Below are 18,620 nucleotides of genomic sequence, written 5' to 3'. Positions count from 1 at the left end.
TAACACACTGCTCTCCCCTACATAAGCTCCCTTTATAGGTTAAAAGTATCGGTATCTGCAATACTGCTCTTAATTTACTCGATAACGAAATTTGCAAGATGCACAGCACTGCTGCTGATGAGTAGCAAAATAACTGAATATGTCAGGAAATAGTTCACTAGATATATAAATAAGTAATTAAAATATACATTGACTTAGTTTAAAATGCTCTGTATTTCTATTTTTAAATAATTAATTACACATTTTTAATTCATTCTAGTTTTATTCCAGACCCCAATATACTGAGGCTATGTATTTGCATAATGATCTTAACTGCTTTCATAGAGAAAGACCTTATAAAAAGCCTTATAATTTAACTTATAACTTTCTTACAAGTGTGGTGTATATTGTCAACATAAGAATGTACCGCATTAGGATTTGATGCCACATTTGACCTCCGACCTTTTGTTCTGACTTGTCATACAGACTATCCGGTTGTTCAGTGATGACGCGACGAATCCTACTTCCGGGTCTAAAGTAGTCTGCGTTTAATATGGCTTTTGTGTTGTTAACATGTTTAATGTTATGTATTTTCTTCTATTTGATCTCAAAAAGCTCCTAAAACAGTCAGTGATCACTGTTGACCTCCCTCGGCTTTTATTACCGCTAATCATTTATTTAAGCTCAGTTTTTAAAACCTTAGGATGTAACTACAGCCCAGCCCATGCAGCAGTATATGAATGACTAACCCCGTATTGTGGATGGATTATCTCAGTTGTCCTCCTGGCTGAAGTTTGGTTCTTTTACAGCATCCTGCCATGCGATTACATTTGTTCATGACCACCGAGAACACTCACGTTAACTTTTATCGAGTGGAAAAAAAGGTAGCTTGTTTATATTATGCTAACATAGCTGTGTCGCTAGCGGTCACGTAGCACATCATTATATACCAGCTAGCCCAACTTCAGTAACCCTGCAAACGTCACTGCTGTTTAGTTTTCTGTCTTCATTTATGCTGGAAGTGATAACAGAGCTGTACATTTTAATTTGTTTCCAAAACCCCGCAGTCAGGACATGCTATATTGTATTTAGATAGAAGCTAGCGAGCTAACTCCCTGCTAACTTCTAACTCCGTTAAATGTCATAAATTCGGTTTTCATGGATGCCTGGATGCCAAACTCAATTGTTACACCTGGTAGAGCAGAACGCTGATCATTTTATTAAAGATGAAAGACTTTAGACAGTGTCAGTTTTGGCCGGCGGTCATAGGTTCTGTCCAATAATATGACGCGAGACTGGAGTAAAAGACATCGATGGATTGGCACTTTATTAAAGAAGGCGCATGATAACAGCACAAACACTGACTACAACTAAACAAAATGGCTTCCTTTTATACTCTACCTTTTCAGGTGAGCATCTGGAATAGCCCAAGTATGGGGGTTAACTAATCAAAATGAACACATAACCCTCCACACAAACACACGTACAATAACATTAAAGCACATCACAAACATATACATATTTCCAACACATACTATAAACAAACCAATAACATAAGCTTCACCCATTTCTATCTAAATTAAAACCCTCTTTAACCACACTCCCTAACCCGGCACACTGGTCTGTTCCAAGAGCTCTTAAACAGGTGATTGAGCCGCTTTCACGCTTTTGCTCCACATCCTGCAAGAAGCAACCAGGACAGGTGAGTACCTTTACAAGTTCTCATTTCACATATGTTTAGGTTATTGATAAATGATTAACTGCAAGCAGCTCTAACTTTGGCTCTTCTCCGACACAGGTAGGATGGCCAGTAGTGATGGGCAGATGAAGCCCCATGAAGCACTGAAGCTTTTCATCCAATTGGTTCACCCCAACGCGAAGCTTCATGAAGCTTCATTTGCTCTAGCAGGACACCTACTGGACGTAAAAATAATAGCTGGCATGAATTTGAAGAGAGTGGCATTTTGCACACAGCCTGTAAATGTCAACAACAAAAGGAGTGTGTAAAACATGTATATTGTAGTGATGGCAGTATACTGTGTATATTTATAGTGGCAGTATGGGAAATGATTATTTGGAAATGCTTGAAATGGAAATGATCATTTACTGTGAGGTGAGGTGTGGTTGGGGTGTGGACAGTAGTTGTGCTTTTGTAACGTTGAGGTATGGACAGCTACACACTGAGCCTCAGTCCTGCCCGTTCACATTTTATTCTATAAAAACTACATTTTCACTGCTTTTATGACCTTTTTAGTGGGGAGAACATAGCTAGGATTTAATGATTTAACAAATCTTTTGAATCCTTTGTCCTCCACAATGCTAAATGGCTGGGAGTCCTCAATCACCATGCTAACCAGGTCTTCATCTATTTGAGATTGTTCTCCTGAGGAAAGACAATAAAGATAAAGCACAAATATAAATATCACACACGTAACTTATAACAGTTGTATAATATTGTTATATCATTTAGTAACATTACTGCATGCTATATTATCATTGCATTTGATGGCTCACCTGGTCTTGCTCCACAATCGGTGTTCCCCTTATTCTCATGCAAAGCTCTGTAGTGCCTAAGCATGGATGAGGTGTTGTTGTTATATCCCAGCTCCCTGGCACATAGCAAACACTTCACCTTGTACAAAAGTCAAGACAGCTCAACATAAATTGTATTGCACCATCAGTATTATGAAAATACATCTTCTGTAGAAATTTACATACCTTGTTGGGAGGAATAAGATCAAAATGTTCCCACACAGGGGAGGACATCCTCCTCTTCTTAGCTGGCTCCATTCTCTCCTGACTTTCTCTCCTCACTCTCATAAACCTCCAAACTGTCTCCAAACTCTCACTAACCGCAACTCTCCATCAAACACCCACATTTTTGAATGAAGTCTGAGGGGTTTATATCGCTGTCATATCTCGCGGCAAAGTTCGAACCACTTCATGAACCAGTCACGTGGTACAGCCGGGCAGCGCGGCTTCGGACGTCATCATTTTCAGCTCCTCCCATAAATGAAGCAAGCCTCGATACGCGCTTCGCGGAAACGCCCCCTCCATTACTCGACACACGCTCCGAAGCCTCGATACAGAACGTCCCATCACTAATGGCCAGTCCCACTGTCTCTTTTCTGTTACAAGCTGTCAATTTAATTGTATATCAAATAACCTAATAAAAGACTCCATAAGAACTAATGTGTTTTCTTTATTACCCCATTTTAAATTCCCAATCCAACAATTTATTATTAACAATACCAACCAGGTAATGGAACCCCTGGTCCCCATTACAGACAGTTTTTCAACTCTCAGTAATGCCATAGTGATCGCTTGATATATGGACCTGCAGCGGAGTTTAGGTCCAGACACGGCTAGTGACGTCAGACTGAACAACCGGATAGTGAGGGTCAAAAAGATGATAATGTTATTTAGAGCTATGTTCCTTACTGCCATTGGCAACATTTAGGAGATTATATACCAATATATGTGGATTCTGATATCACATATCCTGTCATCCTGTATCTCTGTGAGGTCAGAGGTCAAATTTACAAATAACCTACTCCTACATAAAGTTTGTGTAATCAGAGTAAAACATCTGCCATATTTTAATACAGTAGATGCTACTAAAATGTTTGATTTTGAATAGAAGACAAACACACATGTTCAGTGTAGGCTGAAAATGTACAAACAAAGTCATGTTCATGTTACCAGAAAAATGTGTGCAGGTATAACATAAAAACTAAGGTTAACCAAACATAACTTAATTTCGTGCAACCGATTACAATAATTTTTTTATGTTTATCCCACTGATTAGTTTGTTTTCAGTGTAGGCTGAAAATGTACACATTTGTGTGACAATGAAAACATGCAATATTCACAATATAATCTTTTTAGGACTTTATTAATGAATAAAAAAAAAAATCAATTTGGAATGCCCAATAAGATCGCAGGGCTCGCAAAATCGCCCGTCGGGCTATATGATAACCCGACGGGCGGGGCTGAGATAGATTTTGGTCGCCCGACCGGAGATATCGCTAGCTCCGGGACGTCGGGCTAGAGATTTTTGATTATTTGGACCGAAGTACTCACACACACGCCCGCACTCAGTGCCATACACTCTCTTTATTTTGCTGGCCAGCTAATACCCTTGTTTGTTTGTTTTTTGTTTGCATTCACAAAGACTATCCAAAGACATTTTGGTTATTGTCAAATAGACACTCTCTGATTACGGACTGAGGAGGTTGTGGTGTTACAACCCCAGGACTGAGAAAAAGGACTCTTTACATAATATATTCACTTGTCTCCTGGTTAGGAGAAGTGACTATTGATGGAAATATTTTCTTCTTCTTGTCTTTGTTTACATTGTATCCCAGAGAAGTTTTAAGTTGTTCAGGTTGAAACATTTGCACTTAAAGTCAGTTAAGTTTCCTTTGATATATCAGTGTCAAGCTGATGTTTAAGAGGGTATGTTAAGGACAGGTGTGCTCCAGTCCATCAATCCTTTAAAGTGCTGGACACCGATGGTAAATTGCCATCAGACCCTAAATAAATCGTCCTCTGCTGTTATCCATATTGCTTCACTCATTCTTTGGTGAGTAGACGTATTGGTTACAGTGGTACCTGCAGTGTCTTAACTATTAAACAAGCTAATGTAGGGCCGGGATATGACTAGTTTGTTGAAACATGTCTGCTGCCAATGTGACTGCTCACACACGGTAACATTACCAGCACATAGCCACAGCCGCTATAAACATGCTGAAAGGTCAATCTAGCTTCTGTAGTCAGCAGCTGGAAGACTCAACACAGACCCAAGATTCAGTGTAATGGTTATCTAAATGTTGTGTGTCCTGTTTGTAAGCCCAGAAAAAGAAATGAAATAAAATGACGACCTTGAGCTTCAAGCTAATGTTTTCTGTCTTCATTTATGTTGGAAGTGATAACAGAGCTGTACGTTTTAATTTGTTTCCAAAACCCCGCAGTCAGGACATGCTATATTGTATTTAGATAGAAGCTAGCGAGCTAACTCCCTGCTAACTCCGTTAAATGTCATAAATTCGGTTTTCATGGATGCCTGGATGCCAAACTCAATTGTTACACCTGGTAGAGCAGAATGCTGATCATTTTATTAAAGATGAAAGACTTTGGACAGTTTTTCAACTCTCAGTAATGCCATAGTGATCGCTTGATATATGGACCTGCAGCGGAGTTTAGGTCCAGACACGGCTAGTGACGTCAGACTGAACGACCGGATAGTGAGGGTCAAAAAGATGATAATGTTATTTAGAGCTATGTTCCTTACTGCCATTGGCAACATTTAGGAGATTATATACCAATATATGTGGATTCTAATATCACATATCCTGTCATCCTGTGTCTCTGTGAGGTCAGAGGTCAAATTTACAAATAACCTACTCCTACATAAAGTTTGTGTAATCAGAGTAAAACCTCTGCCATATTTTAATACAGTAGTTGCTACTAAAATGTTTGATTTTGAATAGAAGACAAACACACATGTTCAGTCTAGGCTGAAAATGTACACATTTGTGTGACAATGAAAACATGCAATATTCACAATATAATCTTTGTAGGACTTTATTAATGAATAAAAAAAAAATCAATTTGGAATGCCCAATAAGATCGCAGGGCTCGCAAAATCGCCGGGGCTGAGATAGATTTTGGTCGCCCGACCGGAGATATCGCTAGCTCCGGGACGTCGGGCTAGAGATTTTGCGAGCCCCGAGTTGTGTATTAGTTGACAAAAAATAAATAAAACCCCAATAATCTGACAATTCCCTGAGCAAGCACTCGGCGACAGTGGGGAGGAAAAACTTTCTTTTAAAAGCAAGAAACCTCCGGCAGAACCAGGCTCAGTGAGGGACGGCCATCTGCCTCGACCGGTCGTGGGATTTTTAAAGTGACTCATTGGATGTGAAATAAATTAGCTTGTTTGAATCGTTTGTTGTTAGCCAGTTTAAAGAGTCACTTTGATGTCAACTAATACACTTAAACTGTCCAAATAATTTTAAATAATAATTTTGCAGGCAGTTGGAGTGGTCAGAAGCACTTGGTATGGACATCAAGTTGTTATTAAGTTCTGTTTTTCCTGAGAATTTCATTTTTTTTGCACTTTAAGTTGTTATTAAGTTTCTCAAGCTCTTTGTTTTCCCTGAGCATTTCATTGTTTTTGCACTTTAAAGTCTTATTAATTTCCTCGAGCTCTTTGTTTTCCTTGAGCATTTTCTTCTTTTTGTATTTTAAGTTGTTATTAATTTCCTCGAGCTCTGTGTTTTCCTTGAGCATTTTCTTCTTTTTGTATTTTAAGTTGTTATTAATTTCCTCGAGCTCTGTGTTTTCCTTGAGCATTTTCTTCTTTTTGTATTTTAAGTTGTTATTAATTTCCTCGAGCTCTGTGTTTTCCTTGAGCATTTTCTTCTTTTTGTATTTTAAGTTGTTATTAATTTCCTCGAGCTCTGTGTTTTCCTTGAGCATTTTCTTGTTTTTGTATTTTAAGTTGTTATGAAGTTCCTCAAGCTCTGTGCTCTTTTTTAGGAGTTCACTGTATTTGTAGTTTAAGTTCTTATTCTGTCCCTCGAGCTCTGTGTTCTTTCTCAGGATTTCATCAATTTTGTATTTTATGATGTTAGAAAGTTCCACAAGCTCTGAGTTCTTGCTTAGCATTTCATTGCAAATGTGCTGCGCGCCTGAGTGTTGTTTTATCAGTTTTTCCCTTTCTCCTTCTAGTTCCATGATTTTCTCCTTCATTTCATTAGAACATGCGTGTAGCTGTAGATTTTTCCTTTCTAAGTCTTGGAGAATAACTTGTGTCTTTTTCTGCATTTTTTCCTGTTGCTGTTTCTCTTGAAGAAACTCTTTGTTTTTCTCCAGGGCTTCATCAAGTTTTAGGTGAAGCTGCAGATTCTTGTTCTCAGTGTCTTTGAGATTCCCATAGAGCTCCTGATTAATAGCTTCTGTTTGTTGAAGCTGGTAGGACATTTTTCTTAACTGGTCGCAGTTCTGCTTGTTTGTTGTCATCAGGCTTGCAATATGCTGCGGATCTTCAATAAAGATTATTTCCCAGCCCTTATTTACAATATCTACACTGGGCAGGTTTTGTGTATTTTTATTTTCTTCGTCTTGCTGGTTTATGAGACTTTCATCGTGAAACATTTCTGCATTTCTGTGCAGTGCTTCATTAAGCTTTACTTGCAAGACTTTGTTTTGTTTCTTCATGGTCTGAAGTTTACATTCCATTTTTTTCTCCTTTCTTTCCTGTTGTTTCTTCTCTTGAAGCAACTCTTTGTTTTTTTCCTGGGCTTTATCAAGTTTTGCTTCCATCTCCAGGTTCTTAAACTCAGTGTCTTCGAGTTTCCCACAGAGCTCCTGATTAATATCTTCTTTTTCTTCGAGCAGGTGGGACATTTGTCTTAATTCAGCACGGTTGTGTTTGTTTTCTGTCATCAAGTTTAAAATCTTCTCCTGTGCTCGATTAAATAGTATTTTCCAGCCCTCATTTATATTATCCACATTGGGCTGCCTTCGATTATTTTCTTTTTCTCGTTGGTTCTTGACAAATTCATTATGCCTTTCTTCCAACTGGTTATTTAGGGCCTCCATGTGTCTGCACTTCTCTACAAGCTGAATTTTCTCTGCCTGGATTTGTTCAATCATGTTGTGTAGATTTTGGTTTTCCTGCCTACTTTCAGCTAATGCCCTTTGGATGGATGGACCCTCGAGCAGAGGGCCAGCGTAAGCTTGTTGTTTTTTGCTGTGTTTTCTCTGAGACATGTTGGAATCTTAGTAAAACAACTGTGTAAATGATCCAACTGTTTCAAAATGTTTCTCAGGTTTATGTTTGAATGCTGCGAACACGAGTGCTGCGAATAAACTGACTAAAAGTTTGCAGTTCTCACCCCTATTTATACCTTTCGAATGGATCAGATGCCTTTGATCTGCATGCACGCTATATGATGTCATAGGGCTTTGGAGTGTGATGTCACGGGGGTGGGCGTGGAAAGGATTTTGGCCCGATCCGCCATTTTGGGGGTCTAAACAAAGCGCTCACTCACATGTTAGTCGTGTTTTCTCCTCAAGCTCCGCCCCCTGGAAAGGAAAAATCGGCTGCACTGTCCGCCATTTTGTTTCTCGCTTTGGAAAATCTACTATCATCTGGAGTTTTACAGTTGAAGGTAAATAAGATTTTAAAGCTAACACACCAGTGAGAAAGAGTGTAGACCCTTTATATATGTGGACTTTTACTGGGCTGTTTATCAAAAACCATGAAAGGCCAATGTTAGGCTCCAGTTAGCAAATGGTAACCGAAATTATGCGATAAGCAAATTAGTAATTAACATATATAATGTGAGTTAATATTGTTTGTATATTCTTTCAGTCTAAATTAACAGACTATTACAAACTTGCATCGGTGTCTGTAGTAAGTGGTGGTACCTGCAGTGTCTTAACCATTAAACAAGCTAATGTAGGGCCGGGATATGACTAGTTTGTTGAAACATGTCTGCTGCCAATGTGACTGCTCACACACGGTAACATTACCAGCACATAGCCACAGCCGCTATAAACATGCTGAAAGGTCAGTCTAGCTTCTGTAGTCAGCAGCTGGAAGACTCAACACAGACCCAAGATTCAGTGTAACGGTTATCTAAATGTTGTGTGTCCTGTTTGTAAACCCAGAAAAAGAAATTAAATAAAATGACGACCTTGAGCTTCAAGCTAATGTAAGCGTAATGCTATAGCATAAAGCGACTAATGCAATGATGAGGTTGTTAAATTAGTAAAAATACAGTAAATATATCCAACATGAATCATTTATATTTTTGGTCTAAACATAATTAAGTCTCACGCCTTTCACTTGTTTTAGAAGGATGTTCAGTTTTTTAAAACCAGTCATATCAAAATAACAGAAAACAGTAAGTGGGTCTAAAGTGGGTCTATTTAGGGCATGACACCTATGCAGTACTCATTAGGAGAGGAAGTGCATGACGTGGGGCTTTATTTCATGTTCTGGGGCAGTGAATGTAATGTAATGTACTGTACACACAAAAACAAATTATTTTAACTGATTTATAGACAGACTGAGAGGAGGGCTTAAAGAGATAAAAATAATGACAATATAAATATGTTAAATTTATTTTTTCTGTATCGGTATATGGTGCTTATCCCTGCTGAAGGGCAGATTGGTGTTGCTTCAGAACAATTCTCTAGCGCTGTTACGTAGAGGTGTTACAGTTAAGGTTTTAATAACATTATTTTATTTACTAGTGAAGATTTGCATATGGTATCTCACATTCTGTAAGGTAAATTTTCTGGAAAGGTCAAATTAACTAATTTAACTAAGTATTAATGAAAGACTTCGATGTGTATATGACAATAATAGATGTAGTTTCTGGGTCATTTGGCAGAACTGCAAAATGGCCAGAAGGAGGCAACTGCTGTGGTTGCAAACAGGCTTTGGGTGGTATGGAAGTAAGGGCAACTATGGAACTGCTCAGCAACATGGGACCCATAGCTAATAAATAGTAATATGACAAAAAATAACAACTTTGTGTGGATGTAACCTTGTGAGATTTGACATTTTGACAGCATTTTTATGTGACAACTTCTCTTTTTAGATAAATGCAGAGTTTAAGCGCATTACCACCATGCCACTGCAGTCCAGATTACTCTCGCAGATAGATGTGCTATCTGACAAACTAATAAAGGTCTTCAAAAGGCGAGGAGGACAAATAGGAAGAAGACTTCAGAACATTCTGGAGCCCATGGCCCAGGTAAGAAAAAAATTAATTTGTGTATACACTTTAGGGAAAATAATAATTTTAACAAAATGCTGCTTGTCACTCTATGCCAGGAGTATGTTGAAAATCACCTGGGATTTTCACAATTTACCATGGGTGCGTTTTTTTTGTTTTTTGTTTTACCTGCATTAGAACTATGTGTGGAGTTCATAGTTGAACACCTCTCTATGCTCTGACAGTATTCTGCTTCTTTGCATGGAGATTTCACTTCATGCATTACCTTTTTAAGCATTCTGAGGACTCAAATCAGTTGCTGTAATGAATCCATTTTTGTTCACCTAATGTGTTAATGTTAACATTTTTTGGAATAGTGACACAGATTAAAATAAGATTTGGTATAATGTTCTTTGACTAGTGTTCTGTTTAATTAAATTTCGGAATTCTGCATTTTCTAGGCCACAGATGAAGCCATTATCCAACGATCTAATAAGGAAACAACCATGGGAATTTACATCATAAAGTCAAGAGATGGCAGGATTATCCCCTGAGGACATCGGGATAATCCTTGAAGGTCAGAGAGTCTGGCAGGATTTGGATAACTATACCCTAGCAGCTGCAATGCTGTTTGGACTAATGTACACTTTGAACCTCACCTACCCACTGGAAAAGTATACCTTCGAGGTATTATAGAAACTGGTTATGGAGCTCAAAAGGAACAGCCTTTCAAAGAAGGCCCAGGTTTTCAGGACCAGACTGTACGATTGAACAGTTTTCCAGTTATGATGTGGGAACAACATGTTTACCTCTTCGAATATGTGCCATCCTTTCTTTTAAGCCAGCACTGGTAAAGTTGCAGGACATAGTGAAACTTATTTTTCTGGCATTTTTCAACTTGGGGCCTTTATTACTGCAGTTTTCACTTTTCAAGCCATGGCTCGTTTAAAAAAAAAATTCAAACTTTGAATGTCCATTTTTCTCAATGGAAATGGTGCCTTGCACCAATTTCACCAGTTTGCAATTTTTTTCCCAAGGTGCACCGCTACAAACAGATTGCATCGTCTAGTATAGTGATTGTGATGTTTAGTGATAGAAGCAAGCCAATACTAATCAGTTTAGGTCTCTTGGTTGTGTGCCTGTGGGTTATAATGTTATTTTAAGTCTCTTCTTTGTGTCATTTTAATAATTACACCCCTGTTGCCATATTACCTTATGGCTCTTACATTTAAAAAACTATTTTTTACATAAGCGCGATGTCATAAGGCCCCACAATGTTGAATTCAGGTTACAGCAGATAACTTTGAGGAATGTTGTGGAATGTTTTTCAAGAGATGCATTGTACAAATATGACTCATGTATATTTTGGAAGCCTGAATTGAAAGTCCATTGTTACAACTGTGTAGTATTTTCAAAGATACAGGTCATTGTTCAAAAATGTTTTGCTTATTTCTTTGATTGAAGAGAAAGTGTACAGTACATACAGTAAGATCAGCCTTAATTTAGTTTTATTTATTGAACACTCAATTATATATTAGATTATATATTATATATTAGAAATTTGTTATAAAATAAAATAAGCTTACCATAAAATAATCTTGTCACTATACCACATAGTAGTCCAATACAATTAACACAAAAAGTTCATGTCTGATAAACAAGTGGTTTCTATAAATATTTGACCGGAATGAAAAACATAACAACAACATAACAAAGTCATGTTCATGTTACCAGAAAAATGTGTGCAGGTATAACATAAAAACTAAGGTTAACCAAACATAACTTAATTTCGTGCAACCGATTACAATAATTTTTTTATGTTTATCCCACTGATTAGTTTGTTTTCAGTGTAGGCTGAAAATGTACACATTTGTGTGACAATGAAAACATGCAATATTCACAATATAATCTTTTTAGGACTTTATTAATGAATAAAAAAAAAATCAATTTGGAATGCCCAATAAGATCGCAGGGCTCGCAAAATCGCACGTCGGGCTATATGATAACCCGACGGGCGGGGCTGAGATAGATTTTGGTCGCCCGACCGGAGATATCGCTAGCTCCGGGACGTCGGGCTAGAGATTTTGCGAGCCCCGAGTTGTGTATTAGTTGACAAATAAATAAATAAAACCCCAATAATCTGACAATTCCCTGAGCAAGCACTCGGCGACAGTGGGGAGGAAAAACTTTCTTTTAAAAGCAAGAAACCTCCGGCAGAACCAGGCTCAGTGAGGGACGGCCATCTGCCTCGACCGGTCGTGGGATTTTTAAAGTGACTCATTGGATGTGAAATAAATTAGCTTGTTTGAATCGTTTGTTGTTAGCCAATTTAAAGAGTCACTTTGATGTCAACTAATACACTTAAACTGTCCAAATAATTTTAAATAATAATTTTGCAGGCAGTTGGAGTGGTCAGAAGCACTTGGTATGGACATCAAGTTGTTATTAAGTTCTGTTTTTCCTGAGAATTTCATTTTTTTTTGCACTTTAAGTTGCTATTAAGTTTCTCAAGCTCTTTGTTTTCCCTGAGCATTTCATTGTTTTTGCACTTTAAAGTCTTACTAATTTCCTCGAGCTCTTTGTTTTCCTTGAGCATTTTCTTCTTTTTGTATTTTAAGTTGTTATTAATTTCCTCGAGCTCTGTGTTTTCCTTGAGCATTTTCTTCTTTTTGTATTTTAAGTTGTTATTAATTTCCTCGAGCTCTGTGTTTTCCTTGAGCATTTTCTTCTTTTTGTATTTTAAGTTGTTATTAATTTCCTCGAGCTCTGTGTTTTCCTTGAGCATTTTCTTGTTTTTGTATTTTAAGTTGTTATGAAGTTCCTCAAGCTCTGTGCTCTTCTTTAGGATTTCACTGTATTTGTAGTTTAAGTTCTTATTCTGTCCCTCGAGCTCTGTGTTCTTTCTCAGGATTTCATCAATTTTGTATTTTAAGATGTTACAAAGTTCCACAAGCTCTGAGTTCTTGCTTAGCATTTCATTGCAAATGTGCTGCGCGCCTGAGTGTTGTTTTATCAGTTTTTCCCTTTCTCCTTCTAGTTCCATGATTTTCTCCTTCATTTCATTAGAACATGCGTGTAGCTGTAGATTTTTCCTTTCTAAGTCTTGGAGAATAACTTGTGTCTTTTTCTGCATTTTTTCCTGTTGCTGTTTCTCTTGAAGAAACTCTTTGTTTTTCTCCAGGGCTTCATCAAGTTTTAGGTGAAGCTGCAGATTCTTGTTCTCAGTGTCTTTGAGATTCCCATAGAGCTCCTGATTAATAGCTTCTGTTTGTTGAAGCTGGTAGGACATTTTTCTTAACTGGTCGCAGTTCTGCTTGTTTGTTGTCATCAGGCTTGCAATATGCTGCGGATCTTCAATAAAGATTATTTCCCAGCCCTTATTTACAATATCTACACCGGGCAGGTTTTGTGTATTTTTATTTTCTTCGTCTTGCTGGTTTATGAGACTTTCATCGTGAAACATTTCTGTGCAGTGCTTCATTAAGCTTTACTTGCAAGACTTTGTTTTGTTTCTTCATGGTCTGAAGTTTACATTCCATTTTTTTCTCCTTTCTTTAAATGTAAAGACTTCTTTTTAAATGTAATAACATAAAAAAAAACCTCCTCAGCCATCAAAATAACTTGTGTAAATACATCCCCATTAATCCCACAAGCAGCAGCTACTTTGAGATTAAACATAATCATAGAAGCTACCTCTAAGTGTTTGATTTGGTAAGCTTGTAGCTGCAACAGTTAATTAAAACAATCTTCAATTCACAAACCAGAGGCCATAAAGAAACCAATAAACTTTATTTTCCAGTAGTGTTTACAGTAGTTATGGTAGACAGTAAATGGAACCAATCAATTGTCTTTTTTCTGAACAAGCCGTGGAGGGAAGACAATCTCCCTCAGATTTCGGAGGACCCCCCTGCTGTAGTAGTATCTTTTAGAGTGATCTGGGATGGGGCTACAGAGAATATCGGCCGCTGTAGATGGGTGGCAGTGCTGGCAAACGTAGCCTCGACTTTTGTACCACTCATTGGAGGTCTGGTTCACAACAGCAAGAAAGGAATGGAACATGGTGTAACCCGCCAGGAGGAAGAATACAAAGAGTAAGAAGCCCAGCATGAAGACAATTCGGGGAAAAGTAAGGAAGAGATGCTGGAAGAAAAAAGTGGGAGGAGGGGCGGATGATTAAAATTCAATTTCAGTTAGAAGCAAAAACAGCTGTGTGCAATATTCAGTGTGTCAGCAGTACCTGCACGACAAACAGAAATCCTGCTGGCTGCCGTTGGCCATTCTCATCTAAGTAACTGGCCCCCAGGAGCCCTGTGCGCAGCACGACATGAAGCAGCATGTCCACCGTTAACAGGGCGATGTCGCACGCCATGGCACAGATGCTGAAGAGGTAAAGCAGGAAGTAACGTGTGTTCTGAGCACCGATGCAGTTGTTCACCCAGACGCAGTGGTGGTCGAAACGCTGCACACACCTGTTGCAGACCCCTGAATCACAGGAGGAGTTACAGTCAGCACTGAGACACGCTACGTTTCTTTTTCTCCCAGTACCTCAGGTGCTGACATTGACAAATTAAAAAGCACTCACTACAGTGTTTCGAGCGGGCTGGTTTGACAAGCTGGCAAGTCGAACATATGATTCCCGGGTGAAACAACCTCCTATCGTATGAATAGATGTGCAGCTGACCGGCAACTTTCTTCTTTGTCACTGTGCCTGACAGATGGAGAGAAGTGAGATAACACACTGCCATTGCTGACACCACCACCGCACATTTAAACAAGATGTGGTCAAACTAAAATGAACCTGGGTCTGTCTTGATGCAGAGGTAGAAGAAGAAGGTCTTGATGGCCAACAGGATATAAGGCACAGATAGGCTGATCAGAGTGGTGTCCATCTCCCTACAGAAGCCAAACACCTCGTAAGTGAACTCTGCATACACGGCGCCCTCCAGCAGGATGTGCAGGTATATGAACGCGTTGCTCCTGCAGTCAAATTCAAATAACACTGAATCAAGCCTCAAATAAACATTAAACTCTGTAAACGCTAAGAGAGAACTACAAACCTCTGATGGAACAGTCTGTGCAAAGTCCACTGTGAAAACGTCTGCAGCCACTTTGGAGTAATCGAAGAAAGTCTCTGTGAAAAAAAGCACATAGTTGTAAGTGAAGTGGATACGTTTTCTTTATATTGAGACAACAGCGCCACAGAGTGTCGGTCTTTGGAATTGAATGAAAAGAAAAGCTTCATACTCATCCCGTTTCTGCTCTTTTCTTACCTTTAATGCAAAGCTGTAGAGTGAATTAAGGGGGCTGTGTTGCTGGCCGGAGTATCTGCACACTAGAGCTATGCATGCGAGCACCACCACAACGTAAATGCCAAACAGCGTCAGGAAATCCATATCTCACCTGGCAGCATCGCAGAGAGGCAAACAACAGGTGTTTACGGTACAAACTCACCGACGGCAGGTAGCAAGCTTAAAAAGAAACAATTAGGCTTTGTTACAGTTAAATTTCAGTCATAGTTACTTCCTTTAAACGCGTTAAAGACTCAGGTGAACAAGTTACATTAGCATCCGCTGAAACCTCTCAGTACCCACACTGCAGCGTTAGCAAAACTGAACCAAGTCTTCGTTTCTTCTCCTTGTAAACCCATTTTCATGCTCGCTCTCACCTTACCATCTAGTCGAGTTTACACATAGCTGCCTTTTAGTGTTTGTCTCAAGTCAACAGAGTCGGTTTAGGAGGCTTCTAGTTTTACTTTTGCTCCATGCTCACGTCCTGCCCCTGTAAACAATGCTACTTCCTTAGCATCGCTAATGGGCTGGGCTAACGTCGAAGCCTCCCCGCTGTGAGAGGACAGTGGAAATGTGTCCTACTCCTTTTTACTTTACACTGATATAAATGAACATTGTGTTTTGTTTTTTTGGGTTTTTTTCGGCTGATTAAGAGAGGGGATTATTAATTTTAAAAGTTGTAAGTATACTTTGCGTTAAAAGTCCCTGTCTCCTGTTATAAACGTGTATTAATAGCCATACAAGGAGGTGTGCAAGACAAGTGCATTCAGCCAGCTCTTTCTTTTATTGAAAATCCTGTTATTTTTCGACAGTTTACATCCCCATCCCAATATCTAAAATAGGCTTCAGACATTTCTAAAGTTTGCTTAAACATCTTCTATTTAAAAAAGAAGAGAGAGCTATGATGCACATCACTACCCACATACACTCACTGGTTACTACATTGTCAACACAGATGTTAAATCAGCCTATGGCAGCAGCTCAGTGCATTTACCCATGCAGACGTAGCCAAGACGACCTGCTGAAGTTCACTAAACTGAGCATCAGAAAAGGGTGAAAGGTGATTTAAGTGACTATGAATGTGACATTACTGTTGGGGCTGGACAGGCTGGTCCAAGCATTTCAGAAACTGCTGGTTGACTGTGATTTTCCACCACACAAGCATCTCTAGGGTTTCCAGAGGATGGTACCAAAAAAGAGTCAATATCCGGTGAGCATCAGTTCTCTGGGTGAAAATGTCTTGTTGATGCTAGATGTCAAAGAAAAAGCTAACAGGAAGGCAATAAAAACTCAAATAACTCATCACAGAGTTACTCTAAACTCAAAACACATCAACACTTGAAGAAAATGGGCTACAGCAGCGACCACACCAGGTGCCATCTCAGCTAAGATCAAGAAACTGAGGCTAGAATTCTCACAGGCTCACCAAACTTGGACAGAAGACTGGAAAAATGTTGCCTGGAGCCTGCTTTGACATGTAATTGTTAAGGTTGGAATTTGGAGTAAAAACCATGAAGCAGGGATTCATCCTGCTTTGTGTTAATGGTTCAGGCTGCTGCTGCTGCTGGTGTAATGGTGTGTGGGGCATTTTTTGGCACACTTTAGGCCCCTTTACCAAATGAGCATAATTTAAATTCCACATCCCACCTGAGTATTATTGCCAACCATGTGCATCTCTCTACGATGGCTGCTTCTAGCTGGATCATGGGAGGAATATTGAATGTGTGCCACAAAGAATGAAGGCAGCCCTGAAGGCAAACGGGTGTCCAAGGTGTACTTAACGAAGTGACTGGTCAGTGTATAAACTGGAAGTTTTGAGGCCTTTGCCAGAGCCAATAATACACGTGTTTTATAAATGCATTACTCTTGATTTTACTGTTAAATGTGTTACTGGTTAATTCACTATTTCATTGAGAGAATTTCTGCCTGCAGTTTCTATAGTTCAAGAAAGAGAGAGGTGATGTCTGGAGCTTTGCTACCTGAGGAATCCAGTGTGAGATAGCATCAACAGTAATGTTTTGTTTCCTGTGTCCAAAATACATGTGAGTAATTAGAGTATTTTATACTTTCTCTCTCTCTTTTTTGGGACTTCAAAACATGCATTGAAGCATAAAAGGTTTTGTCTAAAAGTTAGCACACAAACTTCAAAAAGGAGAATTTTAAATATATAATTTCAGTATAACAACAGTTAACTTCCTTTTGTTTATTGAATGCCTGGATGCGCTGTGCTGGTGCTTTAATCATCTTTTATTGACTGTTATATAAGATAAATCAAGTTACAGTGCTGTGAGCAATGCTTTTATCCCACCCTTTGTGCCAGAGACATGAAGAAATGTCTTTCAACTCCTCATTACACTAGCTTTGAACATGTATTTTGTTCAAAAATTGATCCGACAATGACAAACAAATATCAGCTACTGTCATCTGGTTTGATTATAGACTGATACCCGCCATCGAGGTTAATATAGGCCTATAGTGTTTGACTTTGGTGCCTGAATAAAATCATTAACTGTTTGCTGTTTGTCTCTGCAATCCAGTCCTCCACACAATGCATCAAGGCACCACAGGACACCAGTCAGTGGATACTGTTGCGGACATGGCCCAACACTCATATTACAGCTCACAGAGCTGCAGAGGGGAGCATTACTCGGGAGCTGCGCAGGCTCATCTCCGAATGCTGCTTAAACAGGTACTGAATGTTTGGATGTGCTGTGCTGGGGGCCTTAATCATTTTTTATTGTCTCTTATGTCGGATAAATCAAGTTACAGTGCCACGAGCGTATCTGCTGTTACAGTTTGAAATCAAAATTACAGCTTTATACCTGAAATGACAATTTTCTTTGTCAAAAGATAAATTGTTTCAGGTGGTTTAAAGTTTTTCTGTCACGCATCTTGTCATAGACGACTCAATCGTCTTTAAGACTGTAAGTGTAAGAGGAGAGTTTGATTGAAGTGAAAAGTGTGTTTGGAGATGCAGTCATTTGTGTTTAATTATTCAGTTTGCACTGAACTGTTTGTTCCTTATTGTGCGCTTTGGCACTAATGACAGTTTACACTCCAATAAGCCCACCTGCGCGCTTCCTCAGCTTCCTCTCCAGCTGTTATGCATGTCAGTTAAAAAATACGTGTAATACTGTAAAAGTAAAACTTGATGTGAGCTTCAGTTCAAGGATATAAGCAGATAGTCACACGTGCAGCTTAGAGTCTGCTCGATATAGGATTTTTAAGACCTATGCCAACATTTGGTGATTTAAAAAATCTGATATATTGGCTGATATGTTTTTTTTCTTTCAGACGCACATACATAAATGGATTAGCAATTGTTATGTGTATTGATTCATTAGTCCTTACTAAGAAGATAAAGCATTGCAGTTTAAAAAATAGTCATGTTTTACCGTCACAACAAGATCTTCATGCTCTGCTCGACTCTGCTGGTAAACGTGTGTTGCCAACAGGGAAGTTGCAGAGCACAACATCAGCACCCATAGCATGGTTGAAGGGTTTTTCCTTCTTGATGTTGATATTGATATGTTGGCAAATAGCTGATATCTGCTGATAAATCCACCGGGCTAATTTTTAATCAGCACACTGACGCCATAAATTTTCAGTTTTAAGT

At 38.9% G+C, this 18,620-nt stretch overlaps 2 protein-coding genes and 1 long non-coding RNA gene across 8 annotated transcripts; 1 reads left to right on the top strand and 2 right to left on the bottom strand.

The window, feature by feature from the left end:
- Window positions 1–5,161: 5,161 nt before the first annotated feature.
- LOC146568145 (uncharacterized) lies at window positions 5,162–7,894 on the bottom strand. The gene is made up of 2 exons (XM_085283977.1): window positions 6,145–7,894; window positions 5,162–6,081 (listed from the first exon to the last, which is right to left on the bottom strand). Exons 1-2 carry the CDS (start codon window positions 7,756–7,758, stop codon window positions 6,061–6,063), a joined length of 1,635 nt encoding a protein of 544 aa, XP_085140103.1. The 5' UTR covers window positions 7,759–7,894; the 3' UTR covers window positions 5,162–6,060.
- A 181-nt stretch (window positions 7,895–8,075) lies between these two features.
- LOC146568144 (uncharacterized) lies at window positions 8,076–13,347 on the top strand. The gene is made up of 3 exons (XR_014893579.1): window positions 8,076–8,159; window positions 9,600–9,755; window positions 10,178–13,347. It is a non-coding gene; the product is annotated as an uncharacterized LOC146568144 (long non-coding RNA).
- A 141-nt stretch (window positions 13,348–13,488) lies between these two features.
- zdhhc4 (zDHHC palmitoyltransferase 4) lies at window positions 13,489–15,541 on the bottom strand. 6 transcript variants are annotated; one of them, XM_085283984.1, is made up of 7 exons: window positions 15,387–15,541; window positions 14,987–15,116; window positions 14,774–14,847; window positions 14,515–14,693; window positions 14,299–14,424; window positions 13,954–14,198; window positions 13,489–13,856 (listed from the first exon to the last, which is right to left on the bottom strand). In XM_085283984.1, the coding sequence occupies exons 2-7, from the start codon at window positions 15,107–15,109 to the stop codon at window positions 13,557–13,559; spliced, it is 1,047 nt and encodes a 348-aa protein (XP_085140110.1). In that variant the 5' UTR covers window positions 15,110–15,116; window positions 15,387–15,541; the 3' UTR covers window positions 13,489–13,556. The 6 variants fall into 6 exon arrangements, with proteins under 6 accessions (XP_085140110.1, XP_085140104.1, XP_085140105.1 ...); XM_085283978.1 differs by having other exon boundaries at window positions 14,987–15,184; window positions 15,276–15,537; XM_085283979.1 differs by having other exon boundaries at window positions 14,987–15,184; window positions 15,308–15,537.
- Window positions 15,542–18,620: the final 3,079 nt, after the last annotated feature.

Source organism: Mchenga conophoros, linkage group LG8 (genome assembly GCF_057382185.1).
Source record: "Mchenga conophoros isolate Kocher_MC1m ecotype Shallow Benthic linkage group LG8, M_conophoros_male_GT1.1, whole genome shotgun sequence".
In the NCBI taxonomy this organism is placed as follows: domain Eukaryota; kingdom Metazoa; phylum Chordata; class Actinopteri; order Cichliformes; family Cichlidae; genus Mchenga; species Mchenga conophoros.
The sequence above is the reverse complement of the archived record's forward strand: the minus strand, read 5'-3'. Positions and strand labels throughout refer to the sequence as shown.